Here is a 22,913-nt window from a genome sequence, read left to right as displayed (position 1 = left end):
GAATGAAAGCGACCCATACTCAGATGTCCCAGGCAAGGAAAATGGTGTTGAAGGCACAGTACTCTTAAGAAGGTCCAGTAATCATGGCATTGTTTTAGATGAATGTTGGGAGGCATCTTTTGAACAATAAGAGGAAACTATTGACTGTCACATTTTCCGTCTAGGGCAGGGAAGAAACTTAGGAAGCCATTCTGGACAGACCCAAGATGCTCTCTCCCTTTCCTTCCCCCCACCCCCAATTTTAAGGACGATATACTTGTCCACCTTTCTGAGGAAGAGCTGTCCCAGAATCTTAGAGCCATAAGAGAGCTTATAGATCATTTAGCCCAGCTGTTTTGTTTATAGATGATGACAGCGAGACTTTAGAAAAAATAAAGTCTTTTTAACAGCAGGTCCTAGAGCCACAGTTCCACTGACTGCTTAAGTACATACAGAGTTCCCAGACATGTCTCCTCCCTTCCTAAGGCCCTGGCATCAGTTTCATAAACAAAGGATAGTTTAGTATTTTAATAAGATACTTAGGATGAGAAGGGACCTTAGAAGCTATACAGTCCATGAGAAAACAGAATCACAAAGAGGTTGTGACTTGCCCAAGTTCATAACCAAGTGTCTGATGTGGGACTTGAACCCAGGACTTGCTGACTCCAAGCTCAGTGTTCTCTCCATCACTATGCTACATGTGTCCTGCATTGATTGGTTGTAAAGTGTGTCATGAATGAGTCTTGGGGGAGGTCAGCTGAATTGTAATCCATTTTGACAAGAATTTATTATGCTGAACAGCTGATATAGCAAGTATCATTTTAAGAACTGAGGACATGAAGATAAAAAAAAATGAAACAAGACTTGCCCTGAGGTAGAGGAATTGGAATGTAGGATATTGTATATGCTCTTAAGTATAGTAGATGTGTCAGCTAGTTTTGCTGAATTGCTTTTTTTTAATCTCTTCTTAAAATCTTACTTACAAGAAATGGCTTTCTAGGCAGGGAAACAGGGAAGAATATATTTGGAAATAAAGTACGAACAAGGTTTCAGTAAAAATGAGAACATTTTAACAAGTCTCTGTCCCCAAAGAGCTTACATTCTTTTGGAGAAAATTACATGTACATAAAAAAAAATTACAAAACGTATATACAAAGAAATTTCCAGAAGGCAGAAACAGGTCTAAAATGAAGACCAGGGCTAATAAATTCTAGAGTCTGTGATATCTCTCTCTCCCAGGAGGAGGACACAGGTCTAAGGTGAAGGCACAGATCTGATAAGCTCCAGGGCCTGTGCCTTCTCTCTCTCATTCATTGCAGAGTCCAGGATCAGACTGGGCGCAGGGTACACCCTTGGAAAATGCAGATTGGACTAATCATTCAGATGATCAGGGCTGGCAAAGAGGCGGGTAATGCTACCATCTTTCCATTCAATGAGTATCTCCCCATGCTGTAGGGATGAAGAAAGGGAGATGGGTAAATTGGGAGCTCCTGGGCCTCCCTGGCCAAGGGATAGCTCCCCCTTAGGTAGTAGTGTGGCCCTTGGACCATTCTGGGGATAGTTCTCTAGGGCTGACAGAGTCTTCTTTTTCTTCTTCCTGCAGGTCAGGGAAGAGATCAAAGAGAAATTGGTTATTCATCTCTGCCAGAGACTACAACCCTCTCTGGGCTCTGAGGACTGCTCTTTTCTCCACATGTAATAGGACTATAGCTAATACATAGTTAGAAGCGATCATCTAATTCTACCCTTCTTTCTCATTTTACAGATAAAGAAACTGAGTCCCAGAGCACTTAGATGGCTTGTCCAAAGTGACATAACTAGTAAATGGTAGAGTCAGGATTTGAATCCAGGGCCTCCAGTTCAAAATGTAACATCTTTCCATTGCTTCTCATTAGGGTGATGCATTCATCCTGACCTAGAGTGACAGAAATTTGTAAGAATTTAAGTTTGGAGAAAGCTGTGCGGTTTAGTGGGAAAGCGGTAGAATTGGTTGTTTGGGCCTGGGTTAAAAATCTGACTTCTGTGCCCATACAGGCTTTGTGGCTTTGCATGGTAATAATAATAGCCAGCACTTATGTAGCACTTTAATATATAGCACTTTATATATATTTATGTAGCACTTTACAAATATCCTCACAATAATCCTGGGAGGTAGATGCTATTTTATACCCATTTTAAAAGACAAGGAAACAGGCCAACAGAGCTTTAGCGACTTGCCAAAGGGCACATAGCTGGTAAATGAGTCAGTATTTGAACTCAGATCTTCCTGTTTCTAGGCCCAGCACTCTATCGGGTACCTCTTAGTTCCCTGGGAAATTCACCTAACCACTCTAAGCCTCAGTTTTTCCTCCTGTATAAAATGGAGATAGAAATGTCTGTAGCATCTGCCTAGAAGAGTTGTTGAATACAGAAAATTAGATGGTGTAGGGAAGGCGCCTTGTCAACCCTAAGATATTAGGTAAACATTAGCGATTTTTTTGGTCATGATTTTTCTGAGGGACTAGCTGGCTGGGAGCAGCCTCCTAGAAGACCTTGGAGGCCCCCAGGCCATGTCTCCCTGTCCTTTCAGCAGCAGCTGAAACCCTGCTGCTTTGGAAAGTCTCAAAGGCTGATTGCAGAAGAGCTCATCCCTTCCACAGGAGCTGCTCTCTCTGGCCTTGGAACTACTTCCTGCCCTCCTTGTGCACTTCTTCCAAGTGGCCATCAGCCATCCAGTTCCTTTATGCTGCCCTCCTCACTTTTCATGCTCCCTTCCTCACTAGCAGTGCTGTTTCTAGGCCTCACCCTCTTTAAGGCCTGGTGTCTGGTGCCCCATGCCTTCAAGGTACTGTCCTGTGCTAGGGAATGCTAACTAACATGATGCAGGGAGGGACTTTTATCAATTTATCTAGCCCAATCCCACCATTTCACTAATGAGGAAACCAAGCCCCAGAGGAATAAAATGACTTACCCAGGATCACAAAGAATGTGTATGTTGGGTAGAGAAGAGTGCAAGTTGCATTGAAAACACACTTACCTGTTGTAACAGATATTGATGATGAGGATGGTGACTCCCAAGACAACAGCCAGCGGGCTCAGGATCATCATAGTTGTCTTCCACTTTCCTCCTGAAATTGGAAGTCTGTTAACAAATGTTGGGAAAGAGTGGACAAAGCCTTCCTCCCCCAGGGGTGACCCATGGCAAAATGTCAAGGACGGCAAAGTATTCCTTTGACTCCATCTTCCCTTGAAATGCCTTCTTCCCCTTTGTAGTGACCCAGAGCCCTCCTCCTGCCCTTCCAGTGCCTTCAGTCCCAGCATCACCAATATTCACCACCTCTGAGTTCTGGTGGGATCATTCCCTCATCCCATCAGCCTTGCTCTCAACACTCACAATGAAATTGGAAGAGATATAAGAAACTTGTTTAACATTCACACAGTAATGATGAATAATGGCTTAATGTGTCTGTCCTTCCAGGGCATTTGTAGTTGCATGAAGGGCAATGCCTCAATCCAACAGAAAGAAGGCCTGGTAGTAGAATTCTTGGGAACTGGACATGTCATTTGGAAAGAAGGTTGGGGATTGGGAGGAGGGATTTCTCAATGCCCCTCACGTCGGTGCATATAACTGCCATTTACACATCTGCTTCACACCACACAGAGTGAAGCTTCCTCCCGCACCAAGAAAGAACAAATTGACTACAGCAGTCTTCATCTATCAGAGTACAGAGAAGCATGGAGGATCATTGTTTGTCTAGGCTTGCTGAACCTGGAACTCAGTTCTCATCCACTCATGTGGACCAGGCCCTTTTAGGACCATCATCTACTCTCCAAGGACAAACCTTGATAAAGAGAGTCCCCTCTTTGCTCGTAGAGATTTTTGTCCTCTGAAGTCTGCAGTCACAAAGACTCAGAGGATCAGGTTTAAACCTGAAAGGGACTTTGTTGTTGTTTTTGTCGCTTGGTCTTGCAGTTGTGTTCAAGTCTTCTTGACCCCATGGACAATATCATCCATGGGGTTTTTTTTGGCAAGGGCACTGGAGTGGTTCACCATTTCCTTCTCCAGTAGATTAAGGCAAACAGAAGTTAAGTGATTTGCCCAGGGTCACACAGCTAGTAAAGTGTCTGAAACTGGATTTGAGCTCAGGTCTTCCTGATTTCAGGAAGGGATTGTAGAGGTCATCTAGTCCAAATCCTTCATTTTACAGATAAGGAAACAGGTACAGACAGCTGAAAGTGACATTCTCACAGTCACACCATACCTAGCGCTTTTTCCAGAGAACTACTTTTCTCTCTGGGCAGCTAAGTGTTGCAGTGGATAGAGTGCTGGGCTGGGGGTCTGGAAGACTCATCTTTGTGAGTTCAAACCTGGTCTCAGACCCTTACTAGCTGTGTGACCCTGGGCAAGTCACTTAACCCTGTTTGCATCAGCTTCTTCATCTGTAAAACGAGCCTGAGAAAGAAATGGCAAATCACTCCAGTGTCTTTGCCAGAAAAACCCCCAATGGGGTCGTGAAGAATCAGACTGAAAAAACGACTGTACAACAAATTCTCATGCAGAAAGGGATTGTAGGTTCCTAGGTCTAGACTTGGAAGGTACTTCAGAGGCTGTCTAGTCCAATTCCCTCATCTTACAGATGAGGAAACAGAGGTCCAGAGAGGTGAGTGAGTAGTGAATTGGATTGGAGTAGTGAATGACAAAGGCATCATTTGACCTCAGATGATCTGACCCCAAAGCCAGCGTTCTTTCTACTGTCTACAAACCCTAACAGGTGAGGTTGACGTCTCTCCCAGCCCCACCCCAAGTTACTTCTCTATGGGCAGAGGAGGCAGATTTGATCATCATGCCATCTTTGCCTAAGACTAGGAGCTTCACATGCTGTATCTCAAACAGGAGTCTAGGAACGAGCGACCTACAAGCACTCTCCTAAGGCCAGCGACCATTGTCCAGCCCGCCATTTCCTTTGCCATGCTCTCCTGGTTCCATGGGGAGAGAGGGTCAGTTCCCTGTTACACCGATCATGAAAAAGTTTATCCTCTATTAGGAACAGGGCCATAATGAGTTGCTGTGTCAATCTCAATTAGGTATAGAGTTATATGAAGCATGAATGATAACAGTTGAGTTTAATGAAATAGTTGTCAAATTTTACTTAAATGTTCATATTCCTTTAAATTGGGTATGATTCTCTCCATTGATTCTTATTGGGTATGATTCTGTTCATAATTAGCAAATTAAGATGAATTCACTGTTATGCTTTATTATTTTAACAAAAGAGGTTTTTTTTTAAATGGAAAAAACATAACCGGGTAGAAGTCATACAGCCACTGTGAATGAGCCCCTGACCTTTAAGAGGTGGTCCCCCATGTCTGGAATGAATTCTCTCCTCAGACGAACTTCTTCAAATCCCTGTCCTTCAAAGAACAGCTCAGCTGTCACTTTTGGTGTGAGGCCTTTTCTAATCCTCACAGTTACTACTCCCTCTTGAAATTAATTTATATCATTTTGTATTTGTTTACTCGGCAGCTAGGAGGCTCCATGGATAGCGTGCTGGGCCTGGAGTCAGGAAGGCCTGGGTTCAAATCCAGCCTTAGATCCTTACTACCTATGTGACCCTGGGCAAGTCACTTAACCTCTGTTCATCTCAGCTTCTTCGTGTATCAAGTAAGGGAAATAAGAGCACCTACCTCCCAGGGTTTTATAAGGATATATTGAGACAGTATTTGAAAGTACTTTGCAAACATAAATGCTATTATCACTGTCCTTTTATATCTATTATATCCCCCTAGGAGAATGTGAACTCCTCGAGGGCAGGGACTGTTTAGTTTTTGTCCTGGTAGCCTCAGTAACTATCATAGTATCTTGCACATAGTAGGTCAGAAGTGGGAAACCTGCAACCTCAAGCCACATGTGGCCCTCTAGGTCCTCAAGTGCGGCCCTTTGACTGAATCCAAACTTCACAGAACAAATCCCCTTAATAAAAGGATTTGTTCTATGAAACTTGGACTTAGTCAAAGAGCTTCACTTGGGGACCTAGAGGGTCACATGTGGCCTTGAGGCTGCAGGTTCTCCATCCCCATGTAGGTACTTGAAAAGTGTCTGTTGAGTGGAATAGGATGGAATTGTGAGCTAACGTGTGGCTTGGGCTTATCCATACTTATGGGAAACCTAATTATTAGGATCACAAAGACACGGCTGGGTGTCATGACTATCTAAGGAGTGTGTGGAACTCATGAAACAGAAAAGATGCATGAAAGTGTGAAAGCAAGAAAAAAAGAAAGAGAAAGGAAGGACGGAAGGAAGGGAGAAAGGAGGGAGAGAGGAAGGGAGGAAGGAAGAAAAAGAAAGAAGGAAAGAAAGAAAGGAAAGAAGGAAGGAAGGAGGAAGGAAGGAAGAAAAAGGGCATCACACTGTGCAGGATTACATTCTCCAGACCAAATAATTTAAATAAATGAAATCTGATCAAAATGTGTATCAGACACAGCCTTGACAGCCAAGAAGGGAGGTAGAAATGTTACTAGGGAGGGTGTGTTCTAAGGGACACTAAGAAGCTTGTGGGAGTTAAAAAGGTTTTGGGTAGTTGGGGGTGGGAAGGAGAGTTACACAGTGATGGCAATTAGAGTTTTATTGTGAGTGTGGCTATGCTTCCCAGTGCACTCTTGTCAAATGATAAATTAAGGTGACATGAAGACGAGGTGACTAGAAGACACAGAAGGGAGGATTAGAGGAAGAGTAACAAAGGAGCCACAGTGGAGTTTTGAAGGTGAAAGAGACAAAGATAGAAGGGCTCCTTAAGCCACATCAATTGCTTCTGTCACTGCGGCTGCTAAATGATCTGCCTGTTAGAATATAAACTCCTTGAGAGCAGAGATTATTTCATTCTTTGTATTTGCATCCCCAGTGACTACTATAATGCCTGGCACGTAGTACAGGGCTTAATAAATGCTCGTTGATTTATTGATGACTGTTGGGCCACATCCATGTGGGCACAACTGGCAGCCGTAGACCTACATCCCGGATTTGTACTGGAGGAGGGGGACAGGAATGCAGAAGCTGAACAAAGCTTCAGATTAGTGAGGAGCAGCTGCTTACAGGGACAGACAACTTGCAGTGGTCACTCATATGATAGTTCAGTGCCACATAGAGCCTGTCTGTTAAACCTGCACTGTTTCAATAGAGAGACCAGAAATGCCCTGAGTTCATGAGTCACCCCAAGAGACTGGACCCTGATGCTCTAGGAGATTTTTATCTAAGGGGAAAGCCCTGGGGTAGAGGCCTTGGTAGCTGCCTAGGAGCAGATGGGAGGGGAAATGAGGTTCTGGACTTTTTGACTTGACTATCAGGCAAGATCATGGGGCTGGAGGGAGACACTTACGCTGGTTGAATTAAGGTTGCGTACCTTATTCATTCCAATTAATGTTTTATACAACAAGCTTTGTAAGTAAATCAATGAATCATAGTCAGTGAGGTATCAGATGGAATGAGACCATGAGGTGGCTGAGCCAAGGATAAATCTACACCCAGCCTTTAGACTAAGGAATGTTATGGCCCACAAAAGAAGGGCCAAGGGGAAAGAGGCACCAGCTCTCTGGGAGCTTGGGGGTTGTCTCACAAAGTGCCCTCTGGTGTTGGGTGTTGTGCAGACACACAGTAGGTAAGGATGAATGTTTGATAGACAGCACCTGGTCCTTCCTACTGAATAAGTCTGATAATGTCTACGGGGGCCCTAGTAGCTACATCTTTTAGTTGCAAGCTTCTTGCTGCCTCCCTCATCCTCCCTTGTGAGCTCTGAAGCTCCCCAAAGAGCCGGCATGCAAAGAACACTCCTATTTGCTCTACCCTAAGAAGTCACCACCCATCACTTGGTGGCAGCTCCCTGAATTATAGACCCTAAGGGCCAAGAGGAAATAAACAATATTCTGACAAAGAAAACATTTAAAAGTTTGGCAAATGTCATATGCAGACATATAGAAAATCACGTACCCAGACTTATGTAGATGCTTGCCTACGCTGCATCATTTGGGGCTGGCAGAACAATGGTTCTGTTTGCTTTTATCTTTGTGATATTTACTGGTCTCTATGGGAATTTAATCAGTCTTCCATTTCAACATCTCAGCACTGTGCTCCTCTAATCACCATGTACCAGACCCGACAGCCTGAATTCATGCTCTAGAAAGGAGGGAGGAAACACTACATGTCCCAGGGAAGGTTAGGATGCATCCCCAGTTAGACACACTCAGGATACAATGACTCAGAAAGTAGTAAGTTTATCATGTAAAGGTCCCAAAGTCACACAAACTACTCATGATCCAGGTTGTAGATGGGGCATGGAAATAGAAATGCTCACCTTTATCAGCCACCAGGGGTCCCTCCATCCATGTTGGGGAAGGTGTATGCGTGAGGTTGCTAGCGGGAGTAACATTTGCTGTTTGTAGAGAGTCCCACGAAGACAGGTCCTTCTCGTTTCGCTCCAGAGAAAGAGTGGTTTCAGCTGAGGAAGGGGATGGGTATGAGTGTCCGTCATACCGATGGACATGTAGAATCATAGCTCACAAATATCTCCTGTAGGGAATCTCCTTTGGTGCTCCGATGTTCTCCTACCCCCATAAAGGTGGTAGTCCCCCCGAGTCTCATTTTCCCATCCTTCTTATTTTGGACATCACACTGGTTTCCATGGAGTCAAAGATCCCTTCTGTGCAAATATCTACACATCCATAACTGGTCTCTTACCTGTATTCCACCCCTGATTCTGCAGCTGTTTATTGACTTTGGGTGTCTCACCAAGACCCCAGATGTCTAACATATCCATTCCTGGTCTCTTACCTGTGCTCCAGCCCTGATTCTGCAGCTGCCTACTGAATATATTGGGTGGCCCACCAGGACCTCAAATTCAACATGTCCAAGATTGAACTCAACCTCTTCACTCTCTAGAACAAAAAAGAAAACTGCGCCTCCTCCCAGCTTCCATAATTCTGTTGTGATATCATTACCTTCCCATTTCCCTAAACTCAAAACCTTGGTCATCACTGACTTCCTCTTCACATCCAGTCAGGTTTCAGGTCCATTCAATCCTACTTCCACAATACGTCTTGTATAGGTCCCCTTCTCTCTCTTCCCTTGTCTTTATTGCTTTTTTGACTGGACTATTGTAATAGCTTCTGATAACTCTTCTCTCTGTCTCCAGTCTCCCCTTTCTAATCCGTCCTTCACAATGCTGCCCAAAATCCTCTTCCTAAGGTGTAGGTATGACTACACTAATTCCCTGCCCCCAAATCTTCATTGGCTCTGTTGTCTACAAGCTGAAATGCAAGCTCACTAGCCTGCCATTTAAGGCTTTCCGTGATCTGGCTAAGGCTACAAGTTACAGATGAATCGCTCATCTGCATCAGTGAAGAGAGTTTCTACTCCAGAAGTCCCCTACACTGATTAAGCCATAGATCTGAACTGTCCAAAAAAAAAAAAAAGAGCTAGGCACTGGGAACGTGATGATAAACGAGACCATTCCATTCTGCTCTTGCTCTGTCAGAGGTCAGCTACGACATCTGGAGAAGAATTTCTCCCTTCCAGAATTAGCCAGACCCCTGCCCCCAGAGGGCTAGGGTGTCCCTGAAGGGTCCAATCTCCAAGGGAAAATCCTCTTCTAAAGATGGCTTGCCAGCACCACTGCTTTCTTGTTCCCAGGTTGCCTGGGAATTTTGCTGCTGGCACTTCCTGGAATGCTCTTTCTTCTGACCTCTGTCTCTTAGTTTCCTTCAAGCCTCAGCTCAAATCCAACCATCTGCAGACCTTTCCCAGTCCTATGAGATACTATCACCTTCCCCGTGAAATCACCTTCCAACGATTTTGTCTATGTTGTACGTACCTAATTATTTGCATGTTGTCTCCTGAATCATATGAGGCTAGGTACTCTGTTTTTTGTCTTTCATTGTATCCCCAGCACTTAGCACTGTGCCTGGCACATAGTAAACACTCAATAAATTCTTTTTGATTGACTGAATATACTAAAGAACTCTTTCTTTTCATGCAGGAAGTGGGGTGAGTGGGGTGTGCTGTACCCTCATTACCTCTCATACCCAGGCTGCTGGGACCCCTCTGCTCCAAACCTTATGTGTTCCGGAAAAGAGCACCTTTCTACCAGACTTTATCCCCACCTGCTCCTCATCCCAGAACTGACCCACTGGGGACCTAGAGTTTCCCTCCCCATTACTACCCCAGGCTGAGGTTCATGAAGCCTACCACCACACACCATGTCAGTGCCTTGGGGCAAATCTCAAGTTGCCTACTGTTGCTTAGGAGAAGAAAAATGGAGAAAGGAAGAGAAAGATGAGGTGGGAGAGAAGAGAAGGCATGGATTTTTAATGCTGAGTGGGAGACCCCCAGAGCCACAGATATGCGGAGAGAAGTTGGTAGCCCGTGTCCTTGATTGCCAGCACCTGTACCCCCTGGCCCCAGATACTGCTGTGAGTAAGCTTCTTCAATGAGGTCATTTTCTGGCTGGTAGAACTGAGATTATTTCAGTTTGCTTCCAGATCATGGAGCCTCCTGACTCTTGTACAACTGTTTTACTTTCTTGCTTTGATTAATTACCACTCACTATTTACAATTGTCTTTTGGGTAATAAGGATTTTGTGGGAAGGAGGCTAAACTGGCTGATGGTAAGATAACTTATTCTCCAGGTCTGGGGCAGGACTACTTCCCCCCCATACCCCAGAGTGACCTGGGAAAGTGGCTTTTAACCTGAACCTCCCCCCCAAAGAAGGATTCATTTTCATCCCCCCTGGATTGCAAATATCTGATGATATTTTATTTTTTATTTTGATCTAATTCTAGCACAACACCCCTCTCGAAGGTATGGAAGGGAAGTTATGATTGTCCATTCATGGCTGTACTCCAACTCTCCACAAAGTAGAAGTGCGGTAGGACATTCTAGATCTATCTATACGTGCATGCTACAGGCAAATCACCCATGCTTATTTTGAAAGGTCCATCTATTAAACATATATCGTTTGGTCTTCACAACAACCTTGTGAGCTAGCTGATATTATCACCCCATTTTATAGATGAAGAAACTGAGGCTCAGAGAGCTTATATGACTTGCCCAGGGTAATGGCAGGATTTGAACTCGTCTTCCTGACTCCAGGGCTGGTGCTCTACTCACTGTGCCACCTAGCTGCCCCTAGACCTTGGCCTTTTAAAGCTAAGGTCTTTGGCAAAGCCCATTCAGTGCTCAAGGCTAGGTGTTGTAATTTTCATGACAAGAAGTTTGGCCCCGGAAAAGAGCTGAGAAAAGGTACCTGCCTCCCTTCCTCACAGAGGATGGGGAGCTAGATTGCATGTTCCGTCAGTCCCAATTATAGATGAAATAGTTTTCACTGAGCTGTTCTTCTTTCTTATCCTTTGTTACAAGGAATAACTTCAGGTACAGAAGGGAGGGGGAATATATTTGAAAAGGAATCACAGAATTTGAGAGTTGGAAGGGATGTAAAAGCAAACATCAATTTTTAAAAAGTGTTCTTCATTTCAGAGATAACCACATTTAAATGAGGAGCTCTGAAACAGCAAAATGCCCCAAGACACAGAGAAATGAAGCTTTAGAATTTCAAAGCATAGGAACAGCTGGTGGAAGGTTTATTTGAGAGTAGGGAAGGTTTCCTAGTGCCCTTCAGAGCACACAATATAATGAGCTGCCCTGCTCCCCTTATGGAGAGAGCCAGACCTATTCCCCATAATCTAATGATTTTACATTTTTAGAGAATGCTCTCTATGAGGCAAGTAGTATAAGTATTTTTATTCTTATTTTATAGGTGAAGTGGCTGAGGTTCCAAGCAATGAATCTGTGCACCCAAGGTCGCTTGGATGCTTAGGGACCGAAACAAAGCTAGTTAGTATGTCTGGAATTCTCTCCCTTCTCGTAGATTGACTACTCCGGCTTCTTTCAAATCCCAAAGAAAATCCCATATCTACAGGAATCCTTTCCCCAATCACCCTTCATTCCAGCGTCTTTCTTCTGTTGCTTCCCTCCTATTTATCTTGTAGAAATCTTGTTCATACATAGTTGTTTACATGTCATCTCCCTCATTAGACTGTGACAGTCCTTGAGAGCAGGGACTGTCTTTTGCTTTTTTGGTAATACCAGCACTTAGCAACATGTCTGGCATATAGTAATTCTTGTTGACTTGGCTCAACCCCCATCTCTTAACTCCCAGATGGAAGGATGTGCTTTTCACCTCATCACATTTCCAAGAGCATGTCCATTAGGCAGGTCTTACCATAGATCTCACCTCTGTGTGTGATCAGCTCCTTCTCAGGACTCTTGTCCATAACTCCTGGCACAGGGGTCCCAGAGCAGACACTGGCCATTCCAGGCACTGCCTTCCAACGACTAAACTTGTCCTTCCGACGAAGAACAAAGATTTCCAGGGCATTCAGCTTTCCATGAAGGTGGAGACCAAGGCCCTGCAGGCTCAAGTGACCCTTACGGGAGCAACCCCAGGTCTGGTGGAGGTGGCCCCCACAGTGGCTCAATTGGGCCACAGCAAACTCCCGGGCCTCACCTATGGCAAGGCATCCAGGGACATACAGGCTAAAAAGGGTTCGGTTGACTGGGTCCCAGCCCCATTGCTGGGGTCCAGCGTCAGGGTGGCAAGTGACCAGTGAGATCTGCTCCCCACCCTGGGGGTCCACCTGCAGGCATGCATCCAACCCAGGGTTATGGATCAGAAAGGCCTCGGACCAGGAACCTGCAGGAGGAAGAAGAGAAAAAAAATGTGGGAGGTTGGGGCATAAATAAACAGGTTTATTTTATATACTGATAGATAGATAGATGGTTAGCAGGCTGATGATCCTGAGATCTCAGTGTGTCCTTGTAAAGTTCAAGATCCATTTCAAGTCCCACTTCCTCCCTGACCACCCCATGCAGCCCATAATGACTTGTTTTTCCTTCTCAGACTGCCTAGAAAATCCATATAGCACCTGACCATCAATGCTGGTTTCCTTGGCTAAACCATATGCATATTAAGGAAAGGGACCCTGTCTTGCTCATCTTCATGCGTCCCAACACCCAGAACTCAGGGCTCTTTACTCCATAAGTGGTTGTTGATAATGATATCCATCATGATCTATGCAGCTTGGTGGTGCAATGAATAAAGTATAGGACTTGGAATCAGGAAAACTTGAGTTCAAATCCTGTCTTTAAATACTTACTAGCCATGTGACCATGGGCAAGTCACTTAAACTCTGGCTTCCAGAGTTTCCTCATCCGTCAAAGGGAGATAATATAAGCGTCTGCCTGTCAGCGTTGTGATGAAGAGAAAATGAAATGATATTTGGAAAGTGTTTTGCAAACTTAAGGCATTATGTAAATGCCAACTACTTCTCCTCCTCCTCCTCCTTCTTCTTCTCCTCCTCCTCCTCTTTCTTCTCAAAGATAGAGAGGAACAGGCATGTTATCCGCTACATGCCCACAGACCCTCTGGTCTCCTCACTGTCTCATACATAGATATTCATACCTACTTCCAATACCTTGGCTCTCACTACAATGGTCTCTCTGCTCCCCTCAAGCTTTCCAAAGCCTATCTGTCCTTTAAGTTCCAGCTCCAGTTCTATTTCCTCCAAGAAGCCTCTTCTTCCTGTTCCACTCCACACTCCACACTCCTCTGTCCTCCTCCAGCACCGATTGCTCAACGTTTCTGTTCTCTCCCTTTGATTGTGGTACTACTCCCCAATGGCAATGGCCAGAATGTATCCCCCTTCTTGAGGTCTCTCTTTCAAATAAAAACATACAGGATTCTTTGCATATGGAGACACACACACACACACACACGAATGAGGTTGGATGTATCTGCATATGTTAGCATTTATGCTCAGACACACACCCAGACATAAAGATACATACATTTTGTTCCTTGCACACCATACTCCATCTCCTCTCTGCTTTTGCACTGGTTGCCCCTTAAGCTTCGAATCCCCCCTTCGTCACCTTCACATATCAGAATCCCTGGTTTTCTTTCAGATTCATCTCAAATGCCTCCTTCTCCATGAGCCCATTCCTGGTCTGTCCATCCCCCTCTCCCCTCCACCCAGGTTATCTTTCATTTATTCTGTATAGATCTTGCACGTGCCTATTTATTTTCTTTTTGTCTCCTCCATTTGAATGTAAGCTCCTTGAGGGAAAGGACTATTTTCACGTTTCTTTGAATCCCTGGCATTTACCACAATGTCTGGTCCATAGAGTGTTTAATAAATGTTTGTTGATTGATCACCATGTATACTACAGGCACAAACACACAATCACAAGGTATAACTAGATATGCTCACTCAAGCACACACTCACAGGGCTTGTGAGCCTTACTTTCCAAGAGAGACACCATAAAAGGAAACCCCAGAGGTCTCTAGTTTAAGTGCTGGGGAGGAGGTTGAAATCAGAGGTGACACGTAGGGTCCTGCCAGCTCTACAGTTAAAAATAGGCCAGTTCCCTGAGGACAGAGAGGAGCCTGGGGATGCGATATGAGGGCCAGGGATGCGGAGCGAGTGTCTGGACAATAGCAGGAAAGAGAACAGCTTGGATTTCCATTGGATTTTCCCTCTCTTGCTGATATCCAAGCGGAAATCTTCTTGAGAATGGTTTGTGCAGCTGTTCTCTTGGGGGGACGGTTTTAATGTTTCCTTCAGACTCCTTTAACAGGAGCAGGGCATGTGTGTGTGTGTGTGTGTGTGTGTGTGTGTGTGTGTACGTATGCATGTGTGCATGTGAGAGAGAGAGAGAGAGAGAGAGAGAGAGAGAGAGAGAGAGAGAGAGGGTGTGTGTTTATTGGGTGAAGTGGAGGAGAGACTAGATGTGTGCACGAGCAAGAGTATATGGGAATGTGTGCATTTGTGTGTATTTGGGTGTATGTTTGGATGTGGATATCTGCATGTATGCTGTGAGTGTGTTACAATTAATTTAGAGTCTGGTTCTGGGAGTGCTTGACTGAAAAAAAAATCATAGAATCTCCCAAGTGAGATAAGCTGAGGCTTAGGCAACTAGGTGGCATAGTGGGTACGGTGGTAGACCTATAGTCAAGAAGATCCGAGTTCAAATCCTGCCTGCCGTATGACCTTAAGCAAATCACTTAACCTCTGTCAGCCTCACTTTTCTCATCTGAAAAATGGCCATAATAATAGCACCTCCCAGTGTTGTTTGGGATAATCAATGAGACAATATAAGTAAAGGACTTTTCTAACTTTAAAGCACTATATAAATGCTAGCAATTACTGTTTTTTCTAGCTTATTAGAATGTAAACTCCTTGAGGGTAAAGACTGTCTTTTTTTTTTTGTTTGTATCTCCAGCTTTCAATGTAGCACCTGGCATATAATAGGCACTTAACAGATGTTTTATCTATTTATTTAAACTGGGGTTGGCAGGTGGAGGCTACGACTCAGAATCTCCATTCTATTCTTCCTTCCCAGGTCTTGGGCTGGGGGTTTCCCCTGTGAATGCCCATTCCTCTAGTCCCCATGGCCATAGGTTTGCTCCCAACCAGCCCCCCCCCCCCCCCCGACCCTGAAGCAGAGACCGGGATTCTCTGACTGATGCTGGCACTGACTTGCCCATTCTGGGTAGGGAGACAGGTAAAGGAGTGGCTGGACAGGAAAGGGGACAGGTGCGAGAGAACTTGCAGAGAGAGAACAGACAGGACTTGGTGATATCCCTACGATCCTGGCTCAGCCAAAGGTCGAGTTAGTGGGCAGTGGAGATTTCTGGCTTGTGCTACGACTTCTGTCAGCCCCTGGTATTGCCCGGTTTTATTTGTTACGATGGAGGATTTGTTGGGAGTGCGAAAGGGTAGGGGGAAGGGAAATATGTTGGGAAAAAGACTGAAAAAAAGACATCAATACTCTTTTTCTAAAAGCAATCTCTGCCTCTCCCAGCCGTACTGGCCTGACAGAATAAAGAATCTATTGAATGGTAAATCGAAGAGATGATTAACTCAGGAGCTGGGCAAGATAGTGAATAGCAAAGGCAAAAAGGAGGGAATGGGGAAAGTCATAAAGTCATAGATTAGAGCAGAAAGGGACCTTTGGGATCATCTAATCTGACCGCTTCATTTTGCAGATAAAGAAGCTGAGGACCAAGGTCATTAAATTACTTGCCCAACTTCCACAGGTTGAAAGTAGCAAAACCTGAACTTAAGCCAGGTCACCTCACCCCCTGTTTAGAGATCTTCCTCCTGGCCTGCACTGACAGTTGGTGATTGAGAAACAAAAAGAGCCATCCAGGCCAAGATCTGGGCCTAAGACCTCAAACTAGGGATTTTCTTCTCCTAGGTCCTGGGGGGTAAGACTCTGGAAAAGTTGGATTCATATTAGAAAAGGGGCTGGGGAAAGGTGGTGAACGAGAATCGATCAGTCTTCAGAGGCCTAAGAGAGCCCAGTCCAGGACTCAGTCCATTAGATCACGCTAATGGAAGAGGAAGCCAAGATGGGCACTGCCCCCAAGTCATAAGGCCGTAGGGCCCAAGAATTCTGGGCCCAGGCTCCAGAGCCTGAAGTAGGACTCATTGAGCTACCCACAGAATTCCCAGACCATTCTGCAGAGCTGGAAAGTGAGGCATGGCCACCTAAGCACATTTCCCAGGAAGCCGGCAAGGGTCCAAAGGGTTGAGCCTTGGTTGTTTTCTCCTAGAATAATAGGCCTCCCAGGTCAGGACCTCCCTCCATTTCCTGCCCTATTCTTCCCAAGTTGTCCCTTTAGATTTCCCCTATACCCACCCCTGGACTTCTGTGGGCATTACCCTACTACCACAAAAGTTCGTCTTCAATGACCTTGAGAGTTTAGACATCAGAAGCTCCTCTTTTTCCTTCCCTGCCCCAGGCCATGTCAGTCCTTCCCCTATCCAAATAGTAAGGGGGACTAATGGGGGTCTGTTCTCAGAGACTCCTATGGGTCTTTCCCAAGTATTCCCTTTTTACTCCCATCCCCATGCTCTCTCCACTCCAAGGGGAGAGATCAGACTCACCTAAGAACCAGAGGAGGAATCCCATCCAGGTCATCTGGGGTATAGGCCACTCCATTGAACTGACCAGGGCCAGGGAGATTGGGTGGGCGGAAATACCCCCCTTTCCAGATGCTCCCCTCCCACTCTGGGTAAGGCCTGGGGTGGGAGGGGAGGCCAGGGAGCCTGGGAGTCAGGGAGCTGGGGCTGTAGCTGGCTGAACTAGTTCAGAAACAGTGACAGGAGAGGGAGGAGAGGGAAATGTTTAAGGAGGAGGCTAGAACAGGGAGGAAGCCGGGGGGGGGGGGGGGGGGGGGGGGGGGGACCGGATAGGGGAGGAGTCAGAGAACAGTGAGAGGGATAGAGAGAAGAATAGAGGGAAGAGGGAAGAAGACGAAGATGAAAGAAGATGAGCAGGACAAGGAAAATAAGGAAGATGAGTGAGAAGGGTAAGAAAAGAAAGTAGAGAGGAAAGGAAGAGGAAGAAGAGAGGAAGGAAAAAAACAGAAAGGATAGAGAGAAAGGAAAAGGAGGTAAAAGAAGAAAAGGAGGGATAGAGGAAGAAGGAGGGAGGAGGAAGAAGAGAAAGGAAAAAGCAGAAAAGGATAGAGGGGAGAAGGGGAAAAGGAGGTGGAGGAAGAAAAGGAGGAATAGAGGAAGAAGGAGGGAGGAGGAAGAAGAGAGGAAGGGAAAAAACAGAAAAGGATAGAGAGAAGGGGAAAAGGAGGTGGAGGAAGAAAAGGAGGGATAGAGGAAGAAGAAGGGAGGAGAAAGAGGAGAAAGGATGAAGGAAAGGTGGTCTGGGGGCTATGGCTTCCCCCTTTATCATTCTATCCCTTAATTCTTTAATGATTTTATTTCAGATGTTTCAAATGCATCCCTCCTTCACAATGCTCCTGTCATTAGGATACATACCTCCTCTCCCTCGTCCAAAGTCCTATTAGAATACTGAGAAAGCAGAGGCTTAGGAAGGGGTATGACCTGCCAACGCCAGATTGCAGTAGGTGGCAAACCCCGGTGTCTGGGACTGGAGACAGCTAATCTCTTGCCCGGCCTTATCTCTGCCTTTCCCTTCCTCCCGTCCCTCTTCTCACCCTCAATGCCCCTGTGACTTGCTTTCATAGCTCCTATTCCTCAGGTCGCTGTTTGGATCTTTCTCTCTCTCTTCCTAATCGCCCCCCCACCCCCCTCCCCGCCCCACTTCCAGAGCTCGGGAGGTTTGGGGTAGGAAAGTTTATACTCAGCATTTCACAGATTGGGAAACCAGTAAAGTTAAGATGTATCATTATGTAGTAGAAATACTCTTGGACTAGAAACAACAGGTAGAAAAGAAACAGTGTAGTTCATACCCTGGGAAGAACACTGTCCCCGGAGTGAGAGAATCTGGGTTCAAATTCTGCCTCTGACCCGTGTGATCTTGGGCAAATAACCCCTCTGGGCCTCACTTTCCTCATTTGTAAAATGTGAGTGGTTGGGCTAGATATAGATAGCTCCTGAGGTCCATCCCTTCTAGCTTTAAATCCATACTCCTATGAAAAAAAAGTTACAAGGAAGCAGATTTCAGCTTAACATAAGGAAAAACTACTCAAAAAACAGTTTTAATTGAACTGTTTAACAATGGAATGGGCCTGGAGTGGCATGGGAAGGAAGTGAGTTCACTGAATTGGAGGCCTTCCAGTGAAAGCTAGATGTCCCCCTTGTCTGGATGGTCAGAGGCTCCTAGGAGGAGGATGGCCACTCTGCATCTGCTGCTCCGCCTGGTTTCGACTCCACTGAACAAGATGCCTGGTCCAGGTTAAGCTCATCGCCCCTAATCTCATCATCATGTTGCTAACCCAAGCCTGGACTGACACCAACTCCCTCAGAGCCTCCTCCCCTTGCACTGGAGGACTGGAGGGTGGAGAGCTGAACTCCTCTCAACGCCATCCTTTATAAAGCACTTTGACTCAGTCTATCCCACATCTGCTTCTCTGCCTGGTTACAGCTCCAGCAAACAAGGTGGATCCCAGGCCAAGTACCTGTGGTCTTCCTTCCCATTCTGCTTCTCTCCTTCTTCCTACTTCCCCTTCTTCCTGCCTCCTTTTGTGTTATGTCCCCACAATAGATTATGAGCTTCTTAGGGGCAGGGACTGTCTTTATTAATTGTATTCCCAGTGCGGGGCACACAGTAGGCACTTAATAGATGTTTATTGGGATTGTTGGATTGGATTAGGATTCATGTTGCAACTAGGGATTGGAATAGATGGTCTCTAAGATCCTTCCCAACTCACAGATCCTGTGAGTCCAGGACTCAGAGGACCTGGGGTTGAGTCCTGACTGCTACCTACTATGTGACTCTGGGGAAACACTGTGGCTCTCTGACTTTCCACTTCCTCATTTATAAAATGGGGGTGGTAACGCCTTATGTTACCTAGCTCATTGGGTGGTTGGGAGGAAAGAGCCCCATAAAATTTAAAGAACAGGAGAAATGTGATTTGTTGTTATTACTAGACTAGAAGCTCCACGAGGGTAGGAATCATGACTTATTTCAGTCTGGCAATCAATAAGCATTTACTGAGCTCCTACTATGTGCCAGCCACTGTGCCAAGTTCCAAATACAAAGAAAGGCAAAAGACAGGTCCTGCTTCCAAGAAGCTCAAAGTCTAAAGGGCGGGCGGGGGGGGGGGAGGAGATGGGGAGGACAACAGGCAAACTACTATGTACAAGGAAGCTACATACAGGATAAACTGGAGATAATCAGCAAAGGGAAGGTTCTGGAATTAAGGGGGATTGGGAAAGGCTTCTTACAGAGGGTAAGATTTTAGCTAGGACTTGGAGGAGGCCAGGGAATCTGGGAGGCAGAGATGAGGAGAGAGAGCAGTCCAGGCATGTGGGACCATGAGTGGAAATGCATAGAGGGAGGAGAAAGAGAGCCAGGAGGCCATTGTCACTGGATCACAGGGTATGTAGGGGGAACTAAGGTATAAGAAGACTGGACAGGTAGGAGAAGGCCAGGTTGTGAAGGGCTTTGAATGCCAGAGGATTTTTATATTTGATCCTGGAGATGACAGGGAAACACTGGAGTTTATGGAATGGGGGAGAGGGCAGACTTTAGGAAGATGAATTTGACAGCTGAGCAGAGGCTAGGCTAGAGTGGGGAGAGCCTTGAGGCAGCGGGCTATTGAAATAATCCAGGTGTGAGGTCATGAGGGCCTGTAACAGAGTGGTAGCATTGTTAGGGAAGAGAAGACATATCTGAGAGATGCTATAAAGGTAAAATTGACAGGACTTGGAAATATATTGGATATAGGAAGTGAGAGAGAGAGTGAAGAGCCAAAGGGATTACCTAAGTTGCAAGCCTGGGTGACTGGAAGATGGTGGTGCCCTCAAATGTAATAGGGAAATTTGGGGTAGCTAGGTGGTGCAGTGGATAGCACTCCAGGCCTGGAGTCAGGAGGACCTGAGTTCAAATATGGCCTCAGACACTTGACACTTACTAGCTGTGTGACCCTGTGCAAGTCACTTAACCCTCAGAACAAAAAGGTAATAAGGAAGTTTAGAAGCAGAGGATTTTGTGGAAAAGACAACGAGTTCAGTTTTGGACATACTGTATTGAGTTTAAAAGGTCTACTGGGCATGGAGTTTGAGGTGTTTAATAGGCAGTTAGAGATGCAAGTCTGGTGGTTAGGAAAGTGATTAGGACTGCATAAGCAGATCTAAGAACCATTAACATAGAGATGATAATTAAAGCCACGGGGGCTGATGAGACCATCAAGTGTTGTTGTTCGTCCTTCATTCTTGAGGAGGACCATATCACCCTCGTGATGTCATTGGAGACAGTATAGAGAAGAAGAGAAGAAAGCCCAGGACAGAGTCCTGTGGGACACCCATGGTCAGCAGGTATGAGTGACCAGATTAAGATCCAGCAAAGGAGATGAGAAGGGGTAGTTAGATGGGTATGAGGAGAGTCACAATAGGACAGTGTCAAGGAAATCTAAAGAAAAGAGGCTACCACAGAGAAGAGGGTGATGGGAAGTGTCAAAAAGGCTGAAAAGTGGCAAAGAAGGATGAGGATTGGAGAAAAAAAAGTCCACTTGATCTGGCAGTTAAAAGATTCTTGGTAACTTTAGAAAGAGAAGTAAGTTTCTGTTGAATGACATGGTTGGAATCCAAACTGAGTTAAGAAGAAAATGAGAGGAAAGGAAGTGGAGGCACCTATTGTAGATGGATTTCTGGAGTAGTTTAGCTAAGAACAGGGAGAAGAGAAAGGAAATGATAGCTAGTGAAAATGGATGCACCATGTGAGGGTTTTTGAGGGTGGGAGAGACACGGGCATCTTTGTAGGCAATAGAGAGGCAGCCAGTAAACATGGAGTGGTTGAATATTAGCGAGATGGTTTTGGATGGTAGAGGGGGCAATCTGCTGAAGATGAAGGGATATAATGGAATCACTTGTACATGAAGGATTTGCCTTGGGAAGGAGAAGGGCCACATTGTCATGTGAGACAGGGTTTATAGAGGAAATATTGGCAGAAGGCATGCACTTTAAAAATGTTTTTTGAATGTATAGATGAATGAATGAGTGAACAAACAAACAAATAAATGGATGTGCTATATACTCCTATACTCCGTCTACTAGACATCTAATTAGACTCTTGTATCCCTTGGCCTCTCCTCATAGTGTCTAGTCCAGGGTCCTCCCCTCAGTAGGTCATCAGGGAATATTTGTTGATGAAGATGTAACCTCTGGTGGCTCCAAGGTTTGGGACATCAATGCTGCGTCTCTCTAGCACCACCTGGTGGTCTGCTGCCAGGATGTTTCTATTGGTTTGATTATAAGCAAGCCAATTGGAAAATCATAGGTAGAAAGGACCTGAGAGATCAAGTAGTCTCTTAATTTTTACAGATTAAAGAATGGAAGCTCAGAGAGACTGAGTGACTCGCCTAACTAAGGTCACATAGATAAAAAGCAGAGTGAGGATTCGAACTCAGGGTTTCTGACTTTTAACTCTTTCAAGACTCTGACTTGTACCCTTTGCTCTACCTGTATCACACTCTCTCTAAATTTATCAAAGATAAGTCAAGGGCTTGACTGTTTTACCAAAGCAATTCCTCAGTTTACTCCTCCTCCCAGTTTTTTAAAATAAGATTTTTAAGCCATAAAGTAGAAAGAATTCAGGCTAAGAGGATTGGATTTTCATCACATTTCTGTTATTCATTAAGGATCACAGATTTAGAGCAGGAAGGAACAGTAGAGATCACTAGTCCAGTCTCACCATTTTACAGATTATATAACTGAGGCACAGAGGGAAAGTGACTAGAAAGTCACACCAATAATAAGCGGCAGACTTAAGATTCAAACCCAGGTCCTCTGATTTCAAACCTAGAAGTCTCCTAACTGCCTTTTACTGAATGACTTTGGGCAAGTCACTTAAACTCTCTGTGTCTCACCTTCCTCATTTGTAAACTGGAATATTATGCTCCTTGCCCTCTATACCTGCTGAATACAAAGAGCAGTGATTAATAATTATCATTGCTACTAGAGACAAAGTCTTCTGATTACTTAAATATAGATGCCTTTACAAATAGTTGCTCTGTATACACCACTTCCAGGACTTCCTACCCTCTAGACTTTGAGCTCTGGGAAGGCAGGGGCTATGCTGCCCTCATCTTTGTGTCCTGCACAGGGCTCTGTTCATAGTAGGAATCTCAGCCTATCAGAACTGGAAGGGAGCTTAGAGTCATCTCGTCCAACTCTCCCTTGAGAGATTCAGGCCCCAGGTCACATAGCTGGCAAAGTCACAATTAGAACCCAGGTCCTGCCTACCCATCCAGTGACCCTTCCAGCACACCAAGATGTCTCCCAAATATTAGGTCAATGAATGACTGCATAAAGTAATGAGTGCAGTGTTTATGCAAAGTGTGTGGCACCATGATAGCCCGGTATTACTGGGCCCACTTTGGATGGGCCGTTCCAGCTTTGGGTATGGAATTAGGAAGAAGA

General features: G+C 45.2%; 1 protein-coding gene across 2 annotated transcripts; it reads right to left on the bottom strand.

The window, feature by feature from the left end:
* Window positions 1-986: 986 nt before the first annotated feature.
* Window positions 987-17,152, bottom strand: LOC118830617. Of its 2 annotated transcripts, none has more exons than XM_036737512.1 (5): window positions 16,956-17,152; window positions 12,226-12,696; window positions 8,304-8,447; window positions 2,996-3,086; window positions 987-1,576 (listed from the first exon to the last, which is right to left on the bottom strand). In XM_036737512.1, exons 1-5 carry the CDS (start codon window positions 17,008-17,010, stop codon window positions 1,351-1,353), a joined length of 987 nt encoding a protein of 328 aa, XP_036593407.1. In that variant the 5' UTR covers window positions 17,011-17,152; the 3' UTR covers window positions 987-1,350. The 2 variants fall into 2 exon arrangements, with proteins under 2 accessions (XP_036593407.1, XP_036593408.1); XM_036737513.1 differs by having other exon boundaries at window positions 12,238-12,696.
* Between the last annotated feature and the right edge of the window lie 5,761 nt (window positions 17,153-22,913).

This window comes from Trichosurus vulpecula, chromosome 9 (assembly GCF_011100635.1).
Source record: "Trichosurus vulpecula isolate mTriVul1 chromosome 9, mTriVul1.pri, whole genome shotgun sequence".
Taxonomy (NCBI): Eukaryota; Metazoa; Chordata; class Mammalia; order Diprotodontia; family Phalangeridae; genus Trichosurus; species Trichosurus vulpecula.
Note: the sequence above shows the minus strand (reverse complement) of the source record. Positions and strands in the feature narration are given on the sequence as shown.